Source organism: Alligator sinensis, unplaced genomic scaffold (genome assembly GCF_000455745.1).
Source record: "Alligator sinensis unplaced genomic scaffold, ASM45574v1 scaffold371_2, whole genome shotgun sequence".
In the NCBI taxonomy this organism is placed as follows: Eukaryota; Metazoa; Chordata; order Crocodylia; family Alligatoridae; genus Alligator; species Alligator sinensis.
Genome location: NW_005842707.1, coordinates 352004 through 375557, shown reverse-complemented (window position 1 = coordinate 375557; position 23554 = coordinate 352004). Strand labels below are relative to the sequence as shown.

At 42.7% G+C, this 23554-nt stretch overlaps 1 protein-coding gene across 4 annotated transcripts in view; it reads left to right on the top strand.

Annotated features, from left to right (window-relative positions):
• Positions 1-23554, top strand: part of INIP (INTS3 and NABP interacting protein) — a 29899-nt gene that overhangs the window by 915 nt on the left and 5430 nt on the right. For 2 of the 4 annotated variants that reach the window (XM_006034128.2, XM_025216070.1), the window contains exons 2-5: positions 541-627; positions 9780-9882; positions 13771-13861; positions 20290-20646. In XM_006034128.2, coding sequence (XP_006034190.1) covers positions 603-627; positions 9780-9882; positions 13771-13861; positions 20290-20385 — 315 coding nt within the window. In that variant the 5' untranslated portion in view covers positions 541-602 and the 3' untranslated portion in view covers positions 20386-20646. Of the gene's footprint in view, positions 1-264; positions 364-540; positions 628-9779; positions 9883-13770; positions 13862-20289; positions 20647-21950; positions 22164-23554 lie in introns of those variants that run through there. The other 2 variants (XM_014524917.2, XR_324997.3) reach the window with 2 other exon arrangements.

The following is a 23554-nucleotide window of genomic DNA, read 5'->3' as shown; positions in this document are numbered from 1 at the left end:
CTGTCATAAAATGTCCTGAATGTGTTTGATAGCATATAAGCACAGTACTACATGGCTCTGAACGAGCACCCAAGCTAAAGCCACGGGCTCTGGTGCTCGTAGATGACTGGAGCCGAGCGATGTCTCTGCGAGTCTTGCTGTGGACTTCACTGGACATGCAATCGCATCTCAAGTGACAGAGTGAAACAGTGATTTTGGGTGCCTGAGAAGGGTGGTGGCTGAACTAGGGACTTGTTTTACTGTACAAATGACAGGTGAAGCTTAACAACACAAATCTCTAGCCCCATTTAATAAAATCAGAACTTTGTTGTAAACAAAGAAGACACAAGTGGGACAAAAATGCATAACATTCAACCTTTTCAGGTAATGTCATCAAAAAACCAATGGATTTGAACTGTGTAGCAATAGGTAATTCAACATGGTGATGAAATCATGTATCAGACTGGGACGACTGGAACTGATAGTTCGTATTAAGTAGGAAAGTTGGGATATGAAATTCAAAAGAGTACATTAACCTTTTATGTTGTATCTGTTTTGCAGATTTTCATAGATGTTAAGAATTGTAACCGCCATTGAAAAAAACTAAGGCTGAAAGTAACACAATGGCAGCAAACCCTCCAGCACAAGGTACATTTTAAATAGAGCAGATTCTTTATCTTTTCCCCACCAAACTACAAATGCTGTGACTTCATTATGCACATGACTGAAATCTTGCCCCCTTCAAAGTCCCTGAGGCCCGTGTTTCCCCCTATAACTACAGATTACGGAGAAACAATGTTTTTCATGTTGTGGGGGGGGAGGGAGCACTTTTGGAAACAGAAATTCTTTTTCAAGGATTATAGTTTTGAAAATAGAAGCTAGACTTCAGGATTAGATTATTGATTCTTGTTTGGATTTCTAAAATAGCGATAACAGTTACATTGGGACCACCAAATTAGTACATATTTCTTCAAATTCAGATCCTAAAAGGTGGTGTAAATTGTAACCATGGTAATATATTAACCCTTTGAAATGTGTTTCACTAATTTTACTACTCCAAAGAACTGAATTTGGCTTCTGGCTGTCAAGCCGAGGATATATTAAAAGTCCAAGATGCTCAATACTGTGAGCGAGAGCAAAAGTACCAAAGGGGTCTTAGCTGTCAAGAACAGATTGCAAATGACTGAGCGTATAATAAAAAGGCAGCACAAAAATTAATGCTAACAGCGGACCCGATTATCTTGTTGAGGTCCCTTCCAGCCCTTACAATCTATGAACATGCTTTTGTTGTTTACATTATAATAGTCTTAGAGTATGGGAACAGGGACAAGTTTGTGGGAAGTAAGCTAGAGTGTGAACTTCAGAGCAAAGTGACTGATGTGCTGTTAATGCAGGTTAGTTTCTCATGTGAAAGTGGGGTAAAATGTCTATCATATATCAACGATCGCAGAGGAATAACATGCCCATAGGCAATTACCGCAGAGTAGCTGACACGCTATAAGTTTGTGTCCTAGCTTACCTGGCTGTAACTTGTTCCCAAGTCTGTGCCCTTAATTGTGTATATGCCAGCATACTGAGGTGAGAACTTGATATGCAAAGCACCCTTCACTTGCCCATATCCCCACTACTGTAAATCTTACTGTGTGAGGAACTTTATGCTTAATCTCACAGATCTACTTTCCTGCAATAAATGCTTGCAATACTGGACCTTTAAATACAGAAATTGCTTTGCCTGCCAATGATATGCAGCTATTTCTGATGTGGAATTTAATTACAAACTGTATTGAATATGAAAGAGAAGGCTGTTACCCCCAACAGATGGAATTTTTTTGGTGGGGCAGAATTAAATAGGAAAACCCTGTTTGGACGTTTGCAGTAGGATTGAGAGGAAGGCCCGTCGGCTTCAGATTGGGTTTTGCTTGGGCAGACCCTTGGAAGAATATGCACCTTAACCAGAATCCCTTTTTAATGTTTTTCTAGCCTTGTCTTTGTCTATGAAGACTGGTTGAAGTTCATTATAGACATTAACCTGCTCCAATACTGAATTCAAGGCTGCTGTTTCTAAATATTTGAATGATAATAAATAGGTTCTCTCTTTTGTGCCTCCTTTTCCCCCAAAGTTCTGGCAGTTGATAACTTAACAAATCACTGCAGTTTTCCTGGAGTACTCCCTAAAGAATTACTCAAGGGACTGAATTACCATTTTGAAATAATTTTAAAAACGTTTTAAAAATCCTCTTAACTTTTAAGCAACTGAGATATAATTGGGAAATGTGGGGGACAGAAGTGAAGAAATGGGGAATTATGCATTTCAGCAGTGATCCTTAGTCTGCCTGGTCTACTTAACCTAGCTGCAAGCCAGTAACAAGTGACAGATCCACCAAATGCTGCTTGATTACCAGGCCCACCAAACAGGAAAAATATCGATGCTGTTCAAGCAGTCTATTCTTTGATTCCTTCCTGTCCTAGTGTAAGACTTTTTCAAAATGAAATAGAAGGTTTGTGCACAAGTAATAATAATATATAAGATTGTGGATTCCCACTTATATACATATACTGGATAAGTGCATAAATGGCTTAATTGCATAACACTGTGCGAGTCCCAACTTGTTGCCCATTACTTACATTGTAGCAATCATTGATTATTGCATATGGGTTAAGTGCATAAACTGCTTAGGTATATAGCATCTTTCAGTCCTTCCTCCCACTCCATTTGCTTTGTAATTTAATTGTACTCCAGTTCACTGCATACTATTACTAACCAACTCTACCTTGTGACTAAGTGCACTCTGTTTAACTGTTCCAGAAACACTGAAGGGAAGCAGCTGTCAAACGGCTGCTATTTGAAGCCTTGAAAATGACAGGAGCTAATCAGTTTTAAGGCTGCTCTCCCCTCATTTTCACGATTTCTAAAAGCAGCCTCTAAGTTGACTCTGGGGCTGTGTCCAGACAAGCACAGCAGTGTGGTATGTGGCACTGCAGACACGTCCATACCCATCTGGACACACACACAGCTGGATGCTCCCCTCCTCCGCGGTCCTCTCCCCACTCCTCCAGCCCCCTGCCCCCTACTTACCGGCACGGAGTACGTGTCCAGCTCCTTGCAGCGGCGCATGGGGACTGCCCGAATCTCTGAATCTCTCCAAAGTTTTTTTAATCTTTTCCGAATCTACTCGGAGAGCATCGAATTGATTTGGACCCTTTTATTGGTCTCCCGATTCAATTCAGATTCAGGCCAAATTTCCTTCAAATCGAATCAGCACCCGAAGCTCTGCACAGCCCTAGTGTTCAGCTCCTAACAGTTTGGGACTCAAATAGCAAAGTTTAAGATTTAGCTAAAGAGGCTTATTTTAGTTTAGTTTCATTGAAACATATTATAAAACACTCCTTTTATTATTGTTCCAAAGATGAGATGTGTAGGAGTACTGTGAATGAAAGCCCTACTTCAAGGTTTTTATACAATGTAGCACTCATTGAAATTTTATAGTGTTTTTCAAAAAAGAAAAAGATTTTTGATAGGAAGAATAAGGTCCTCAGGAAAAATTTGCAAGCTACTGAGGGGCACTAACCCACTCCCTCCCCCCCAAACTCTTAAACCAAAGAAGCAAGTCAACTGAATGGTTGGCGATATATGATAAAACATTCCTAACCATTTGTCACATGTTAATAGGACTGCTGCTTGTAATATGTGTTTGCACACAACTAAGAGCAAAGCAGGCATGTATTGTGTATGACAATGTCATTGGTTTTATTCCAAGTGTGATCTTCCTAGGATGAGAATTAGGATGGTGGTGACCACACAATAGCTGTGTTCAGAAAATCATTCTCTCTCTAATCCCCACTTGAGAAAAATGGGAGAGAGATCTTTCACATATGTTTCTCTGACAAGGCTAAATGTTGCCTGCCAACATGCAAAATAGTTCTGAAACCTAAAATAATTCAGCTTTTATAGTGTTAGAGTGATATTCTAATTGTGATAGTCTAGGAGAGAGTGACTGGTATTTGAAAGCTTGTCTTACTTTATTCCATCCGTGCATTTGGTCCAATAAAAAATATCACCCCAAAAACATCCTTGCCATCAGCTTTTGTGGCAGTGACATTGACCCAAATGTATAACTTTCAGTGTTCTGTTATTCAGTTTCCATTAGGTGCTTTTTAAATCTCTACTAGCTGGTGTCTATCATCTTAGCTTAAAAATGAGCATGTTAGCAAAATACAGCCTGAACAGGTGAATTTTGTATTTGCTGAAATAAGTGTATTGAAAAAATATTGCTGGTTTGCACTCAGTGATGTAATCAAGAAGGGGAATTATCTAGAAATTGTACAGCTCCTCGAGATAAATCGGAGTTCAAATGCAAAACCTAGCATTTGAGAGCAATAGTGAATCTCTGATGTTCCCCAGCGGACTTTATGTCCATAAAGCAATGAACAGATTATATTCATCTATATGTGGTCATAGTCAGGAGAGACAGATAAAATATGTATACATCTTTTAATAATTCACATGTAATTTATTGAGTTACCAGCATTCATTTTGCTTAACTGTTGCAGGACATGTGACAACATAGAATGTAAATGCTTATAAAAATATTGATACCTAATAAGCTGCTGTCTCATGTTCGTGATCCCAGTTGTCACAAGTAAGATAGGGCAAAATAGACAATTATTCTCTTGTTTTGGTTTTGTGCTTATAAGTGCTTTGGATTCTGTTGCCTCCAAATATAATGAAGATCATCACTATGATAATGTGTATTTCAATAAAGGATTGCTTTGAAAAGCTTTCTGAATTGAGCCGGCAGAACAAAGAATGCAACGGCAGCATGTGCTAATGGTTTGAGACTTGGGCGTGTAGTATATACCTATCCCCAGGGTCAAGGTTCATTTCCCCCTGAGAAATGGCTATAGTAGTAGGATCCTGAGGTTCCATTTTCCTTGCACTGCAGTGTGTTCTTTTGTTTTTTTCCAGGCCATATGTGCTCTGATTACAAATAAGTGTTTTTCTAACTGCCAGCTCTGCTATATCAGCCTGAGCTCTTAAAATCAGGGTGCATTCATTATTTCCTACTTGCACATCAGCACCTCGTATAAAAAGTTCTATGCACCGAGTTAGGCCACCAGTTAAATTTATGCAGTCTGTCAGAGGGGGCTTAGGCTCTACAAGGATTACCCATGTAAACTGTTGCTTCTGCCATCCTACCTCTTCCTGTAAAGCTCCCCTTGGATAAAGGGGTCATAGCCATTATGGGAGAAGAGGTCTCGGGGAAAGCAGACTAGAGCTTGTAATGCAACCCCTGCTATTCTCTCTGCTTTAGGCCCTAGAGCCAGAGGGGTCTGTAGAAATTATGAATTTATTGCTTTAGTAAAAAGCTGACACCTCTCTGACATATCAACAGAGCTACTGGGAAATAAAGCCTCTCTTGCTTTCCATGTCAGTATTCTTGGTTTTTGAAAGAGAACAGAGAAATAGAAGTAGTATTAACAGAAAACAAGCACCCTTGCTGCAAAACTACACAACAACAGGTTGTGCTGACTTAATCTACTGGAAGTTATGGGCAACCAAATCCAGCTTCTGTCTTTATTAGTGTAAGCTGTTACCTAGTTTTGAGAGAGATATCTCTGTGTGTTAGAAAGAACTTACTTGAAAGTCTGGATCATTTCCTCCTTTTCTGGGTAAGGAAGGAAAGGGGAGGAGTAGGGGGAAGAAATTTAAGCTATATCTATCTTTTCATTACAGATTTACAGAAGTCCTTGCATTTTTTTTCTTTCCACTATTATACAGGCCTGTAAGATAGATAGATAATATTGGAAGAAAATGTTTCTACATACTAGTGAGTTCTAAATTAACAGCCATTCAAAGAAAAAGATTCTTCCTTTCTTTCTCATGCCCTGGTGACAAGGTATGTAGCAGAATTTGCAGGGTAAAGACAGCAGGGCACTATGTTCTCAGTATAGTAGCTGGAATTCATCAGGAATTTAATCTGAGCTGGTTGCATTCATATTTGTAAAGTCCTTGGTCTCAGAATGCATAGCTTGCTGGCAAAGCCTCCTTCATCTTGGCCTTAGAAAAATCATGGGTAGCTATTCATTCCTATATCAGAAAATATTTCTCTTTATCTAAACCAGGGGTAGGCAAAACATGGCTTGCAGGCTGGATCCAGCCCACGTAAGGACTTTGTCCAGCCCCTGGGAAATCCCTTGGTCCCACCTGGCCCAGGCTCCATCCATCCCATAACGTGTCCTGCTGCCCCCTGGGCACAGCACAGCTGGGGCAGCTCCATAGCTGGATTGCCTTTCAAGGCAGCCCAGGTGGCAGCAGCTCCTTCCATCGCTGGCCCCAACCCTGTGGTATTGGCAGGGACCCGCATGTACAGCCCCTCCCCCAGCGCGCCCCACATCTGCTCCAGACTTGACCCAGTGGAGCGGACCAGCTCCAGACCAGCTGGAAGCTGCGCACACAGCCCCGATCATGACCCTGCCCACCCTTTGCCTGCTCCAGACTGCTTGCCGACACTGAGCAGCAGGGCAGCTGGGCAGAAGCTGCATCTCTGTTTGGGGGAAAAGCAGGCCCTCCCCTTTGCCACTCACCACTGGGCGTTTCTTGCTGCAGTCGCCCAGAGCTCACACCCAGGCTGCCCTGCTGCTCCTCTCTGCTGCCACTACTGCCCCACGGGCGGCCCAGAGGCAACAGTGGCAGAGAGGAATAGGCAGGGCAGCCCAGGTGTGGGCTTCCAGCGGCTGCAGCACAAAGGGCCTGGCAGTGGCAAAGGGGAGGGGCTGCTTTTCCCCCCACACCAAGCTGCAGCTTCTGCCTGGCTGCTGCTGCTCCCCAGAACTACCTGTGTGGCCCATGGGCCCAAATAATTGCCCACCCCAGATCTAAACCATATTTGACTGAGCTTCTGTGGTGATAGGCTCCATATAAATCCTTATAAACAAATGACATCAAGTACAGTGCAGGCTGATTACCTTTGTAGTGTATCTTTTATTATCACTTCAGTCATGATGTTTTCTGGAGGAGTCAAACATAAAGCATGTGCATTTTGGATTTTAAAGGTACAGTAATAGATACTGTTTGGATAAGATGCACGTTAATCTAATACAGGAGTCAGTTTGAAATTGTGAACAGACACATCACAGTTTCTAGATCAGTGGTCTCCAACCGGTTGATCATGATCAACTGGTCAATTGGGGAGCCTCTGACAGGCGATCTCAGTTGCGGGGCCTAAGTCTGGGGTTTTGTCCAGGGGTGGGGCTTCTGCCGCTGCATGCACCCCAGGCAGGCAGGGGAGGCATGTGCCCCCGCATCTGCATGGGGGGAGGTGGGCTGCAGCTGAGGGCTGGGGCCAGGGCTGCACCAGGCTCCTCCTAGCAGGGGGCGGGGGCGCTGGGCTGGGCTGCACTCAGGGCAGGCGACAGTGGTGCTGCAGCCACCCCAAAATTCACCGTAGGCCCCTCCCCCCAATCCAAGTGCCACCACTGCCCACCCCGAGCGCAGCCCAGCCCAGTGCCTCCCTGCCAGGAAGAGCCCAACACAGCCCAGCCCGCAGGTTCAGCCCGCCTCCCCGCACGCAGACCAGGGGGCACACGCCCCCCATGCCTCCTGGGGTGAGTGCAGCAGCAGGAGCTGCCCTCCCCTTCCCACATAATAATTTCAGACCCTCCGAATAATTTTTTCTTCCTCTGCCTATGCCCCTGCACCTCCGTCAGGGTGTGTGCAGAGATGGGAGCCCTGCCTTGCATGCCTGGATGAAACACCTAGGCTCCAACCCTCCCTCGGCCTGGCCTGGCCAGTGCCCCACTCCCTCCCTCACCACAGGGGCCTCGATCTGCCCCCCCCCCAGACTGACCTGCTGGGCAGGATGGGGTGGGGGGAAGCAGTAGGTCCTGGGTTGTCCTTTACTTCAAAAAGTTATCTTCACCTTAAAAAGGTTGGAGACCCCACTGGATGCAGCACAGGAAGGAGGGAGCATTGCGCTACCAAGCTGAGGTGCCCCCTGCTCACTGGGCAGCAGCTTGGGCACAACTCTGTGCCACCACCGCAGCTGTGTCTCGCCTTGGCAGCCATGGTGGTGCAGCACTCCCTCTCACAATGGTCCCTACCCGTTAGGCCACAGAGGCGGCTCCTGCCCCAGAGCAGGTCCAGCTTGGCTGCAGCCTGGGTGCAACCCCATTGTGGGCACAGAAATCTTAGGGGTCATGTTTATCACGACCCCATCCACTCCTGTTGTGACCCCATTTGGGGACCACTGCTCTGTAGTATGGTAGGAGTTCACTGAGACTCATTTTTGTAGGTACCCCCACCCACCTCAGTTGTGCTGTGTGTGGTTGCTTGGGCAGCAGTGGGGGTGCTTCCTTACCTGATATGTTCAGTAGTAGCAAAGCAATTTTGGAAGTAGAGGGATGATGAACCTTTGAACATGAATGTGTACATAAGTCCTATAAAATTTCTATATTAACATACATAAAATTAGTGTATTTTTTAACGATGATAAAATAGAATATAAAGAAATAATGGCTACGTAAGACAGCCTTTTTTCTGTGTCCCAGCCTTTCTCTTGGTTCATTCTGCCTTTTGAACCCTTCTCTCCTCCAAAAATCCCCTTCTGCTCCCTAAAAACATTAAAAAACCCAGATAACAGCAACATTGTCCGTTTAGTTCTACGCAGGACAAGCTAGTTCCAATATCCTGCTTTGCAGTCATGCTTATAAGTCCCTGAACAGATTGGAAATAGATGGGGAGGAGGGAGAGAGCATGTTAAGACAGAGTGCATTTAAACGTGAATATTAATGTAACGCAATAAACTGTGGTGCAGTTCATACTGGAGTTTATTGACTGCAGCACATTGACCTGGGGTGGCTCAGTCCCAGCTGGCAAGAGTCCCAGGGGGTCAGCCTGCCAGCCTAGGACTGCTCCGACCCTGCTTAGTGTGCTGCAGAGGGGCTGGCTGGGGCACAAGGGTGCTATAGTGCAGGGCTAGCCAGCAGGAAGCCCCCCCACTATGGAACCTCATGCCCCAGCCAGCCCTGGTCAGCATTTACACACGCATTGTGGTGGGGTACATACCTCCGCCATAGGATAGTATTTGTATCTGGCAGTACTGACCTACGGCGGAGTTAATTAGTTTATTCTGGCCTAATAGCTCTGGAGACATTTTACTGCAGAGCTAATTAGTCTACTCCACAGTAAAGGTCTTGTGTACATGCACCCACAGAATAGTAAAATAGAGATCCACTAGAGTAGAGAATTTTGTCCTGTATAAATGTTTATTGACACTGTGTCTTATCTTTTGCTTATAATTCAGAGATTGGAGGGGAAACCAATTTTCATCATAGTTCACAGGTTTTAACTGAATAGGACAAAATTCACTCTCTGAATACAACCATCCCTTGTTATCATAGGTGCAACCATATCCTTTTACTAAAGAATCTGGTAAATTTACTTAGTCTCCTAACACTGTCAAGAAGCCAGATATTTGAATGCACATATCTTGGCTCAGCACTAATACTGGTTCCTGAAGGGAAGTGGGGTGAGGGGGTGGTGGAGGGAGACTGGAGATGATAGACTATATTTTAAAACATATTAATATGTATGATATCTTTAGGAAGCTATTTCATGTTGTAAAATGAGGAGAGGAAAAATAAAACCTATTTATTAATAGCCTTTCAGATTGGTGCAAAGCTTTGAAGATTAGCATATTCATCATAATGTCATGTTGTGCAGAGACTTTAATTCTGTAAGGTTATAGGTGGCTCATAGAAATAAAGCAAATCTCTCTAATAATTTTTCTCATTCTCCCCAGGTTTTCAGAATAAAAATAGGGTTGCAATTTTGGCAGAACTAGACAAGGAGAAGAGAAAGTTACTTATGCAAAACCAGTCATCCACAAATCATCCTGGAGCCAGGTACTTTATGTTCATATACCTCTTTGGACAACACGTCTTAGATCAAAATATTTTTAAAGGTTAAATGTTCATATCTATGGATCACCCATAACACAAGAACAAAACATTTAAAAGTGTGTGCTTGAGACTCCTCAACCACTAGCATAAGAGTGACATTGCAAACCTTGTGATCATATTTGTTCATTTTCTTTATGGATTATCTTGAGCTGCGTTTTTCCATTTGAGAGAATTACACAAGCTTCAGGAGTCTTAAGCATCTTGTAAAGGAGAGCGAGGGAGCATGGGCCCAGAAAATGTTCAATTATTGAGCTTATCTGCTGTTTCTTGCTTTACAAGAGCACCCTTTTAAAGTTAGATAGAAAAACACAGATGTAGGTAGTCTGTTATGATGAGAAATATTCAAAAAATATTCACAGAATAGTTATAGCTGGAGAATATAGGCATGCTACAGAACATGCCTGATCCCCTCTGGAACTGCCTTGTTAGAAGAAGCTAAGGCCAGTTTTTTTATGTTGGAAAAGACTGGTGATTACAAAACCCTGCAGTTTTTTTATCTAGAGATGACTCTGTACCATAAACTAGTCCTATAGATCTGGCCTGCCTTGCTCATCCTGGCCACCAAGAGCAAGAACAAGGTGTCATGCCATATTGTGGCTATAACAATATTCTCAGCAAGGGTCATAGTCTACAAAAGGTCTAGATCTTACGATCTCTAAAAAGAATGTTATGAAGAGCCTTTGCTTCAGTAAAGAGCTAAATAAACTGCTTATTCTCTCTTTTGAGGGGTATTCAGCATATTGGGGCTAGGGACAGAAATTGCATGTAAACCAATGAGTGATTAGAAACTGGTTCAAATATGTAACACAACAGAAGTTTAGTGCACATAATCAACTATCAAAATGGCTGAAACTGGTTTAAAATAAGCCTGGATGGACATAGTAATCAGACCTAACTGATTTAAGTTAAATTGGTTTATTGAACTTCTGTACCAGATCCCCTCCAGATTCAAGTTAACTCACAGTTCCCCAATATCAGGGTGGTTAAAAATCAACATTTAAAAAAATATATATTTTTTAAAATCAGGAGGTTTTCTTTTTTAAAAAAATTAAATTGGATTTTTTAACTTTAAATTAGATTTTTTTTATAAGATGCTTTTTTGAAAAAAATAAACTTCTATAAAGATAATTTAAATTTAATAGATGTTAAAGCTCAAAGATCTCACTGTGGGATAGGAATAATAACTTCTAATTATATACTATTTGAGACAATATATTCATGTAACCTTTTTAGAAGTTTTATAAATAGGTCACAACAGGGCTGGACTATATTAGGGTCCCAATCTTATGGGGTTCCCAGAGGCTCTTATACAGATTAGTAAAGATTAAAGAAATTCATTCTACCCAATGGGACTCAGTGCTCAGTCTAGAAGATCCCATTAAGCATCTCTGATGCTTGGTTTCAGTTCTCAAGCTCTGGATTTGCGTCTCCAGAGATTTTAGGCAGACAAGGTTCTTTGGGTAGATGTGATGTCTTTTATTAGACCAGCTAAATTATTGGAAAAATTGTTCTTTGCCAGCTTTTGGGCACAAATGCCCTTCTTCAGGCATAAGGAGAATTTGTTGTTTCCAGAGATAATATCCTTGTTAACAGGAGTATATGGAGCTGAGAGATAACGGACCTGATTATTAGCACTGTTGTCTCTCTCTGCAAGTTTGTGTAGAGACAGCCAAGCCCTTACCTTTCTCTAAAAGTGCAGTTTCAAGAAGTTAAATGAATAAAGGATGTCAAACAACAGGAATGCACTTTTGTATGATTAAAATGAAGGCATCTTGACTAGATATTTAAATCGTGTGGCTGCATTTCTGGAATCAAAAGTAAATAAATGTCTATTCACTTGCTTATCATTTCAATCTATGCAGCTTAGACTAACTTGCAAAGATTGAATCGATTCAGCCTTGGGCTTTTGACTATACTTAGCCTAAAAGTCACAATGTTAAAAGGCTTTTTGGACTTGGTTCCACTTATATTTTCATAATTGACTCCAAACCCAATAGCGTTTAAAATAGGTACTTTTCATGGAAGGAGAAATAGAATCATTCAGATTAATTTTTGCAGTCCTTGATTCCTGGTGACAGCATTGCCTGTTCTCATAGTTCTTGTGGGTGATTTCCACCCCTTCCTCTCCGATCTTTTATAGATCCAGCTCCTGGAGAGCCCAACTTGTAAAAACCAGAAGCAAGTATGTAGCTCTGAAGCTTATAAAGAGGGGAAAGGAAAGGAGGGGAAAAGGGGGAAAAAAATCAGGAAAATTTCAATCCAGCTTAGCCTAAAGTCTCAAAAAAAATACAAGGTAGAGTGTGAAAAAAATACCAACTCTAAGCCACTGTCTTAAGTGGCATCTGACTCATGAGTTTTGAATGTTCGTGGTTGGCAGTGTCATTACCAACATTGCAGTACCTATTGTACCACAGTTTTAGCATCATTATGCATAAAGAATTTAAGCCCATGTTACATTTTGTTAAATTGCTAGAAAAGCTTAAATCAAGACAAAGTATGAAGGTAGCTAGGATGCTAATAGCAAGGGCTTTGACTACTTAAAATCTGAAAAGATTTCATTCATTTCCACTCTTGTCATACGAGTCTTAGGCTTGAGGACACAGGAACTCTCTACTAAATGTAAATTTAAGACACTTGTGCAGGTCTGAAGTTTATTTTAAAATGTCTATTTGGAGAAGTTTACTTTGCAATACATTATTAAATAGAAAAACATTCAAGTGAAAAGTATACTTTAGGAAGAGGTAAAGAAACTGGAATATAGACCTCTTCAGCAGCATTGAAGTTTTAAATTAGTATGTGTTACATACCCTTCTGTTCAGAGTCTGATTGTTTAGCTTGAGTATTCATTTGGGCTAAAACTTGGCACAAGGTCCAATGATAAATACTGCTACTCTTGAAAACCTGACCTGTTCTCCATTATGTAAAGCTGCTCAGCTTCCAGCAACTTATATTATTTGATGGGAAATGGGCAGATTTGGAGCACATTTCCATTTTGAGCAGAACTGGACTCTTAACTGCTTTGTCTTCACTGCTGCAAAAGCTGTGGGTTTGTTGTGGTTTTTTGGGGGTGGGGGAGCAGGTTCCAGGCAACGATTAAAGATCAGCACCCCTAATAGTTTGTCACAGTAAAGCTAAAAAAGCTAAAGTGGCTTCTCTTCATTGTCTGACTTTACCTCAGGATTGTTCATATATATGCGTTACTTTCAAGTTTAAAAAAACCCAGCTCTTTTAGCAGTGAAGACCAACCCTACAAAAGCCTTACATAATGTAACATTGTTTGAATTTGCCTTGACAATTATTTATTTAATTGAAACCAAAAATATTTGTTGTACATCAGTATATAAATTAAAGCAATTTTATGGACTGCAACTATCAGCACTATCAAAGATTCTTCACTTGAATTTTGTATGAATAAGAAACACTTTGTTATGTGACAGATTGTACAGTTCTTCAGCCAAACATGAGACCTTCTTTTAATGAAGACTATGGATCCCTTCTTATGGCTGCTGCTTTGTCAAAGATGCGTTAAGACACAAGGTGGTAATGGTGACAAAAGTTGTCATTAAACAATGTCAGTGAAGTTACACCAGTAGAATGAAAATGAGTGAGATAAAAAAAAACAACATTAAGCGGTAGGCCTCTTAGATTTCTGGCTTCAGCTTGGCATCATTTCTTCTGAATTGAAAACTTTAGCTGAAGTCACCACATTCTCATTTGTATATAAAAACAATTCTAAAACATTAATTAAGGGGTTTGAAATAAATCATCTGAATCTAACTGACAGAAGTAGATTCAGTTTTTGAATAATGCATTGTACTTTTTTCCCCCCAGTATTGCACTTGCAAGACCTTCCCTTAATAAGGATTTCCGTGACCATGCTGAACAACAGCACATAGCAGCACAGCAAAAGGCTGCATTACAGGTAAGCTGTTGTAGTCCAAGAGTACTCAAATTAGAGTATTTACTTGAATACAAGATGAGGTACCTCCGGTTGGCATGAGGGGAAAAAGCCCCATACCTTATAATCAATCACATACAAGGAAATCTCATTAAATACACTGTCTGTCATTAAACTGTTGCCAAATGCAGCACATGCTCAGCAATAGAAACCAACTATGAAGTTAATTAAATGCAGCCAATGCAGTGCATGACTATAAAACACATGGCACACATTGCTGATGGGAACCTAGAATAGGTTAAGTGTAGCTTATCTGAATAAAACATGGTAGTGGCCATTGAATGCAGTCCCCTTCACCACCGACCCTTACAAGTCATGGTGAGCCACAACATTGTATACTGTTTACCCAGAATTCCTCTGTCATCCCTTCCCTTACCCTGGCATATACGATTAATGTGGACCTGCCGCCCATAAGATAGACCTGGACCAGTTTGCTCTGCACCTCATCTATACTTACATTTTTGGAGGATCCCAGGTCTTATGACAAGGACACCTGATTCCAATCATGAGTAGGGGCTAATTAGCACATGGATCCTTTGTTGAGGTATCTGGAGTGTACACACACACACACACACACACAGAGCTGAGCTGAGCTGAGCTGAGCTGAGCTGAGCTGAGCTGAGCTGAGCTGTGGGGTAACCATGGTTTGACATGCTATTGATTCTGGTAGGGCTCAGCCCAGTGACCCATATGGTAAATCCCAAGCCTTTAGCTTTGGACTAATATTATGCATGGTTTGTACTACATAAAAGTAGGTGGCAGACAGCTGTTTAAAAGTGTGTTTATGGTGTACATGTGATCAAACTTGCAACAGTTTAAAAAAAAAAAAAAAAGTTAGCTGCATCAATTCTTGATGAACTAAGTGCATGGGTACTAAGGGGAAGGGACTACCAGGGGAAAAAAAGTGGGGGGAAACAGAAAACAAAGGGCTACTTGACCCCTCCCCCAGATACATTTTCCATGTTGTAGCAGTGGAAGGGGGGCAAATTCAAGGCAAACTTCCAGTAATTATATTCTATACCTGGAAAATTATAATAAGTTAATTCTGTGAGTAAATGTAGTAAGTGTGTCCTCCTCAATTTTGTTTTACTTTTGCTTTAACTCTTCCAAAGAACAACCTTGCACTTCAGGAGGATGTGTAAAAATATCTGTTGATGGGTTTCTTTTTAAACTTTTTGCTGTACATAGCCAAAGTGAAATTTCAACCCTTTCTGTACAAGCCAAAATGTCTTTAATTCCTTAATTCTTTGATACAGTGTCAATGTAAGTGTCCCTTCAAATATTGTGATGGTTACATTGAAACTAACTCTTATCCAAAAGGTGTACAGACCCATCAGTACATGGCTAGTGGTCTTACCTGTTAACCACAGTGGCTATGGTTATTTATCATTCTTTGGCCTGTCTTGGTACTGTCATAGATAACCTACTCTCCTGAGAGGTGATCGAGGAAACAGTGTGACATACTCAGGTATAAAATGTATGGCTCATGTTGTTAGCTGTTACAATTTTAAATATCTTGCCTTCACCAATGAAAGACTGAGCATTGTTTTGATTAGAAGGTTTTGAATTCGAAACAGTCAAGCTTCCTCACGCCCAGTAGAAACAGAAGTGTATGAAATTGCTGAAACATTTTTGCAAAAAAGTACTTTTATAGCACTTTGTTTTATCTGATTTTTTTTCTTTCCCTTCTTTCTACCTCTCTCCAGTTATGCTGATTATGGGAAGCTATGGACAGTTTTCTCTGTACAGATTTTCCTCGTTTTATGCTGTACATGTGTTCCTGGAAAATGGCACATAACTCAAATTCGCATAAAGGGAACCCGCTTTACAATGTAACAAATAGGGATACGTTCAAAGACTTTGTACTGACCCCCAGACCCATTTCTATCATATTTTTGGCCCCCCACCAGCTTCTGTACAGTTCAAAATCTCCAGGTCCCTCCAGTGTTAGTGAAGTTCTCTTGTGCTTCATTGATGGACCAGGGAGAGGGGTAGGATATAAGCTAGCAGGACGCTTAAAAGCCATAATGGGGATGGCAACTACAGAAACGCGTGCTGCAGACAATGAGCAAGGAGCACAGATCCACACAGGAGACTATATTTTGGTGCACGTCACTCCCACAACGCACTGCACCAAGCAACTGACTGCAGGCTTCCACCACACCAATCGCATAAGAGTGAATTTACCTCACATATAACAGATTTTTGGTATAAAAAGGGTCACTGCATAAGAGCGAATTAGCACATACAGAACCTGCATAAAGTGAGGGAAACCTGAATTGTTCAAAAGAAAGAACATGCCTCTCATCCCAAACTTCTGTTGGTGGCCCTGAAAAAGGAATCAGCTCAGTATTTTCCCATCTTAGGGAGAATCTCCCTCTTGTGGACTGTGACCAAGAATGCCTAGCTGTCATTGGAAAAGAAAAGGCACTAGTTCTGTGGAAACAAAGACTGTCAATCCTCATGGGAACCCACAGTGCCTGGAGAGACAATCATTACAGCAGGCAATACCGTATTGCACCTGTAGGAGACATGTATTAGAACAGACCCGAGTTAGACTCTAGGATTGAAGGCTCAAACCAAGAGAGAATCAGTACTTCTGTCTCAACACTGAGACCTAACAAAGAATCCCTCATTCCTATGGGATTAAAAATCTGTTGTGGAAGTGTGGATCTAAGTACCAGAGGTGAACCCAGGCACTCAAACTGTACTAATGCTCCTCTGTATCCCCAGGGAAGGTCTCCCTCACAATGATTCCATCTGGAGTTCTAGAGTGGCAACTATTGCAACAGAAGTCTCAAATGCAAGCAGACACATAATTCACCTTGTCATTTGGCACATCACATATGCTCCTGGAGCTCTGGAATCAAATCTCCTTTCTAACTCGGGTCTGCTCCAATACATGCGACACAGCTGTACTAGAAATCCTTACAGAATGCACTGGCTGAAGGGTAAACTGGGTACCCTGCTGAAGTGGTATAGCAGGGAAAAACCCGTGAACATCTCAGCTCAAAATTAAATGCACTGAACTCTGTTTTATTAATGGTTGGTGTGGCAGGACACTGTTGGTGCCTGCCACTTTAAGGACTCGGCCAGGCAGCCAGCAGGTGCTTGATTGTGGCAGTCATTTTAGCTCTCTGGCCACCTATATAAACAGAGCAGTTTGCTGCTGGCAGGCTGGGCAGTAACATCACCTGGCTGCAAAGCTGCTTGGAACATCCTGGAGGTAAAGGCAGGAGCTGTTGGGGATGGTTGGGAGGCTCCTGGTCCTGGGCATGACCTAAAATTGCACCCTGCCGGGAGTGGGTGGCCTGGTGGGGCGCTCAGTGACGCGGGAGCCTCCAGGAAATACCAGGCCAGTTATCACCCCGGTAAAAGGCGGGTTGGGGTACCTTAATAACCCCCAGCTCCCACAACCGGGTGGGTTACCCCCTTGTAGGGTCTGGAAGGTGGACCCTGGAGATAGGTTTCTGAGTCTACAGCCCCACTCTGTCTTGAAATCCCCCGCCTGGTCAGTGCTGGGGCCAGGACCAGAAGGGTCGAAGGACCAGAGGTCTACTGCAAGGGACACCCAGAGCTGAGGGCCTGGGGTTCCAACTGGCCTGGAGGGCAGGCCAGGGCCTGTGTAGCCAAAGGTCCCGGGGGACCACACCCATAAGGGGGAACAGCTCAGGGAGCTAGGTAGCCCAGAATGAAGGCAGAGTAGGCCACCTAAATCTTGGAGGGGTCCAGATTGGAGGATTCTAGGGCCCAGTGTGGGGCTGGTGATGTTAACAACTATAGATGCCATCTGTGAGCCATGGGCTGCAGCGTAGGAGTGGAACGGAGCCACAGATAGAGCCCCCTGGCATCAGGGCAAGAAATGGGCAGCCTCCCACCTAATTAACAACTTACTTAGATAATGTCAAGGCATGGCAGGCGAGAAGTTGGGTGGTTGGCCCAGAACAGGTGGGCAGGGCATTGGTAGATCAGCCCCGGAGAAGGCCCCCTGTTACAGTCGGTAAGTGCAAGGAGAGCACGGAGATGTAACACACTTTAAATTTGGAGAAATCATGTTATGCAAGTCCTTTCTTTTCACCAGTTCCCTCAGGAATTCCAGGATTCAGCTTTATCCATTTGCTTCTCAGTCAGGTTCTTCAACAGATAAGAATTATTACTGCTGTTTGCATCTGATGCAGAGCTGAATGCCTGAATATTTTGGGCACAGCTGTGCCCATGCCTCACAAGTGTTCTTGGTCATCACTCATGTGGGGCACTTTGCTCCAAGTCAGTTCTAAGCTACTTCAGGTCTTTATGCCCTTGTTGGGGCCATGACCTTCTTGGCCTCTGCCTCAGTTCTCTAGCTAGGCCTTTTCACCTACGCCTTCTACCCTGGACCTAGCTTCTTGGCTCCAGCTGTAGTCTTGCCCTCTTGGGTTTTGGTTTTGCCCCTGTTGGACCCCTGGCCCAGGTTCCGCCCCTTTCAGGCTTGTGCTCCAGCTCTCCCTTGGCCTCAGGCCTGCTATTGCCCACTTGCGTCCTTTGTCCTCTCCCTGCAGATCTCATATGCCCCGCTGGCAATAAGTTGCAGGGCACCCGACCACAGCCTCCTCATTACCTCTTTGCAGGCCACACCCAGTCCACCGGTATAAATTATACAGGCAGTCCTCAGACTTACGACAATTGGTTCCTGAAAACCACGTCTTAAGTCAAAACGTTGTAACTCGGAACCAATTTTCTCATAAGAAACAATGTTACAAATGCGGGATTGGTTCCTGAACCAAGGCCCAATACCCTATTTGCACTAAAAATACCCCAGAATTTTGTACTTGATCAATTATAGACGAGTAATATTAGTGTATTTATATTGTAAATAGCAATCACATTGATTTGGGAGGACTTCTTTGAGGTGACTTTGCTGGACTTTTAGAAGGGCTCTTGGTTGGACTTTTTGAAGGGTTCTTGGCTGGAGTCTTCTCAGGAGTCTTGGCTACAGGTTTTTCTGGAGTCTTGTCTGCTTTCTTAAAGAAAGTGTCCAAGGAAGTTTGGGCAGATGTTCTCCAGGGAGATGAGTGATGCAGCAAACTTGTTTGCCGGCGTGGTGTGGCATTGGATCAAGCGTTATAAAGTCGAAACTGATGTCATAAAGTTGAAACAGGGTGTCAATTTATAAACGTTGTGAGTGCAAAACGTTGTAAGTCACGGACTGCCTGTACTCAAAAGGCAAGCCCTTAAGCTGTAACTGAAACTAAAAGCCCCCTGGCTTTATAACAGCCGTTACCTCTTTTGCAAGCCTCCCTGCCCTTACTTGTAGCCTGCTTGGTAATTGGGATTTCCTAAACAGTTTCTCATCCACAGTCATCATGGAGGAGCTCTTCCCCTGCCAGCCTGCAGACAGACTGCCTTCTGGGCTCAAGCCTGTGAGCTTATGTTGCCTAAGCCTAGTCCCTCCAGGTCATGTGCCTCTCCCCTGCCTCCTCCCACAGCTACCAGAGGTTCTTTCTTAGGCTTGCTGGCTGACCTGTAGAGCAGCTTACAGCTGCTGAACTAGGAGCTATGGACCTGCTCCCTGGTACTACTGCAGGGCAACTAGCTCTACGGTAAGCACTCTCTGCCTAATTGTACTACTGCAGAGCAGCGAGCTCAGCAGTAAGCACTCGCAGCCCAAAGTACCCAGGCAGCCTGTTTTTCTGGTACTCTTTACAGGCAGACTATCCCACCTGGAGTTCTCCCTGCTGCTGGTGTTCCTTTAAAGTAACAGCGAGCCTCTGTCTCCCTATTACAACAACAAAATAGTGAGGTTTTTCCTTTTCAGCTTCACCAACACAGGGTTGGAAGGGGGGACATGATCCTTTTTAACAATACACAGCAATTTGTGAGAAGCTATACACAGCAATTTGTGAGTGCTTCTCTCAGTCATCCTTTCCTAGAGGTGCTGAGAAAACTACTCTTCAGAGGTCTATAAATAAGCCAGACTGATTTGTTGGACACTTCTAAATTCCCTTGAAGGATTTGTCCCTAGGTGATGCCTCTTGTATTTTGAACCGTAGACTAAAATACAATGGCTGTTCCCTCTTCCCACTTGTTTTCCGTGGGTCTAGAGCAGCGGTACGTATGATGAAGATTACTTTTGTTTCTAGTAACATCCCCAGTGTACTAGGGAGATAAAAAAAAAAAACAACAAACAAACAAACACACACACACAAAAACAAAACAAACCAACAAAAGGAGGTTGAAGTACTTGCCCTAATCCAAAGAGCATAGCCCGGAGAAATGAGATGCGAGTCTGAAGTGTGATTGAGCCAAAGCTCTTGGATGCAAGTTAGGGACCCCTTGAATAGGTCTGTAGTAGTTAGGTTACAATTTATATTGGTGCTGTGGAAGTTGATTTAATGAGTATTTTTGCCTTTCAGCATGCACATGCACATTCTTCAGGATACTTCATAACTCAAGACTCTGCTTTTGGAAATCTTATTCTTCCTGTCTTACCTCGACTTGAGTTGGAGTGAGGGATGTTATTTCAGAGCAAAGGAGACTAATTTGTGTCAGTTGTGGAAGCTGCCATCTCCAAGACTGTTGATATAGTTTATCAAAGCAACTGAGGACTTTTTTTTTTTAAGTGGAGTTTTACACCTTACATTTTTATTTAAAAAATAAGAAAGCCTGTTTCATTCCGGATTCACATACACTCCCTCCTTCAGGAAGGTCAGATTCAACCATGGAAAAGATGTGTTATAGAGAACTAATAAATTGATTATATTCCTTCTCTACTTCATTTCTTCTGTCAGAGTCAGACATAAGACTGGATGTTTGACAAGTGTATTTATTTCTCTTATTTCTTCCTTTAGTTGAAAAAGTGTTTAAACCAGAATTTAAGAGATGCTTAGGCTATCAGCTTTTCTACAGTGTTTATCATTATAGTACCCAAGTACTGTAATTGGCCTGAAATGAAAGCAGACAAAGTCACCTTTGTCTGTAATAACACAGACATGGACTTAGTGGATACATCAATTGCTTTCTTTTTTTCTGCATAGAAACATTAGCAGCTCACCCTGGGGGCTTTTGTGTGTGCTGTTAGTAAAACTATCCTACTTTTCTCAAGCAACCCTCTCTTTTTTTTTTTTAAACTATCAACAAAAACTAATTAAAATTATCAAAATTTGTCTCTGTCCAATTATCTTTGTTTTAATCCTTATCTGTTACATAGAGTATTTTTTTCCAAAGTGCCTAAGTGACTTAGCAAATTTTATCCATAAAATTAGTCCAATTCACAGGAGTCTGCATTTAGGGTTCTTTATTGAAACACACTTGAATTTCTTGTTTGTGCCACTCCTGTTAAAGTGGTTTGTATTTTCTCTCTCTAAATCCTTATCCGGGCTAGTTTCAGCTATGGCATACAAATTAAGCTTTTGGCTGTTTCTCCTGCCTATAAGGTTTATTGGTCTGACACGTTGTTTTGGATAGGAATACATATACCAAAAAAAGTCCCTTTATTCCAGAATAGTATGTTCATACAGGCCACGTCTACACACATGCTTAACTGCAGAGTAGACCAATTAGCTGCAGCGTAAAGTGTCACTGTCTACACATGCAACGCTGTTAGGCTGCAGTAAACTAATGCCAGCATAAGATGGTACTGGTGTGGATAGAACTATTTTTCGGCCAGGTAACTAACTGCAGGTTATACTGATTTAGTTCTGCTGGTCAGTTTTTCCATGCAGGATAGAAAGAACTAGGATGCTTCTAGGTACTAGAGTCAGGCCAGGGGTTGGCAACCTACAGCCCATAGGCCCAATCCAGTCTGCAGAACCACTGGATTTGGTTCACAGACATGGGGCTTCAGTCATGTTGCCTGCAGCCAAAGCCCCCTGCCTCCACTCTCCAAGCTGCTTTGGAGAGGAGTGCTTGTGGCTGGGTCCTGTGCCACCCAGGACCCAGCAACCATCTTCTTGAAACCTGTAGGGGTGGTAGCCTTTGCTGAGAGCATGAAGCCCTGCCAAGTTTAATTCAAATCAGACAAAAAGCAAAAAAGTTATAGATATTTAATTGATTCCCCATTATACCCTATGGGCAGATCTCCGAGGCGGCTCCAAAGTGGCCAGATCCGAAGGTGGATCGAATAGCTGCCTACTCGCACAAGCCTAGTAGCCTATCCCTGGTCTAGGCTGTTGGTGCAGAAGACCCAAAATGTAATGAGGGCCAGGACTTGGATTCAGCTGGTGACTCCACTGATCTTATCCTCTCAAACTACCCCTCCTGTCTCCGGAATCTCGACTTTCTTTTTTAAGTAAGTAAACTTTTAACTATTACAGTTCCAAAGAAAACTTGCAAAGTGTGAATAGTGTAACCAAATATAGAGAGACATCTCCAGATTGCCTCTAAGAAGTAAGCAAAGCAGTGCCCCATTCATCTCAACATGGGCAGCTGAATTAAGTTTGGGGATGACTTAAATATCAACACTGTTAATAATTTCATTTCTCATGTATGGGTACTAGGGATGTCACAGATTTGGGCAGTTTACTGCAAATGATGTCTCCCTCTGGTGTTTGGGAGATGCTGCCACTTTACTTGCGTACCTTAGCTGAAAAGGAATTGAACCCAAGGAGCTAAGAAGTGAGAATCCAATTCTACCAAGGAAGAGCCATGCTTAAGCAACCCTTGAATCTGGTTTAGTTTAGATTAGTATTAGTCTACACCTGGAAGCCCAAGTGTTTGTGACTCTTGAAAGATTTGATGTGCGTGTTTCAGTTTGCAGGAGAACAGTGTTTGACCATGGATTTTTCAAAACGTAGCAGTTCTTAAAAACAGCAGCCACCAATGAGCAGTGTCCAGAGTAAAGGAATAGAAAACGGGCTTTTTAAATGGTTAGGTAAGACCTCTGGGAATTACGTTTTGTGGGAGGAAGAACTGCACACAGGTTTGATCTGCCCACACCCATCAACACAAAAGAAGTGGAAAGCAAAATGTTACTGCAATGGCACAGATTATAGATAAACAACATGGACCCGAAAAACCATCTCTACATTGGGGAGCTTAAAGTCAATCGGCCCGCCTTTGGCAGAAATAGCCCTCTAATAGAAATGGCTTTAGCTTGCCATAGCCTATCACGTACAGTAATGGTTTTCAAACTGTTCCATGGAACCGTGGGGTTCCACAATAGGTCTTCAGGGTTCCGCAAAGGGACTGGAGGTAATAGCCAAGCAGGCCAGGAGGCAGTGTGCCACCATTGCCAGGCTAGGGTCCTGGCTCTGCATCAGTCTTTAGGGTTCTGTGGCAGAAGTGATATGAAAGGGTTCTGTGACTCTAGGAAGTTTGATAGCCACTGATGTAGAGGCATAACAATGCAATTAGCAAGTATTGAAAGAGCTGCAGTAGAAGCTAAAGGATAAAAGGGGAAATTATTAAAAAAAAAATTGGCGCAGCTGGAATATTTGACGCTATAATGCTCATAACTATTCTGTGTAATTGTAAAGGACTTGGTGATATATCTAGGTATAATTAACTGTCAAAGATACAAATACTGTATGTGGAAGCTCCTGTCGGTGAAACCACAGAGTCTAGCAATTAGTGTCACATGCCTCAATTTGTCTTACCACACTTACCTTTTCTTCTCCATTATTAATCAGCCCTAAAAACCATTCATCTATCACTTACACAGTAATCTAAGTAGATGAGGCT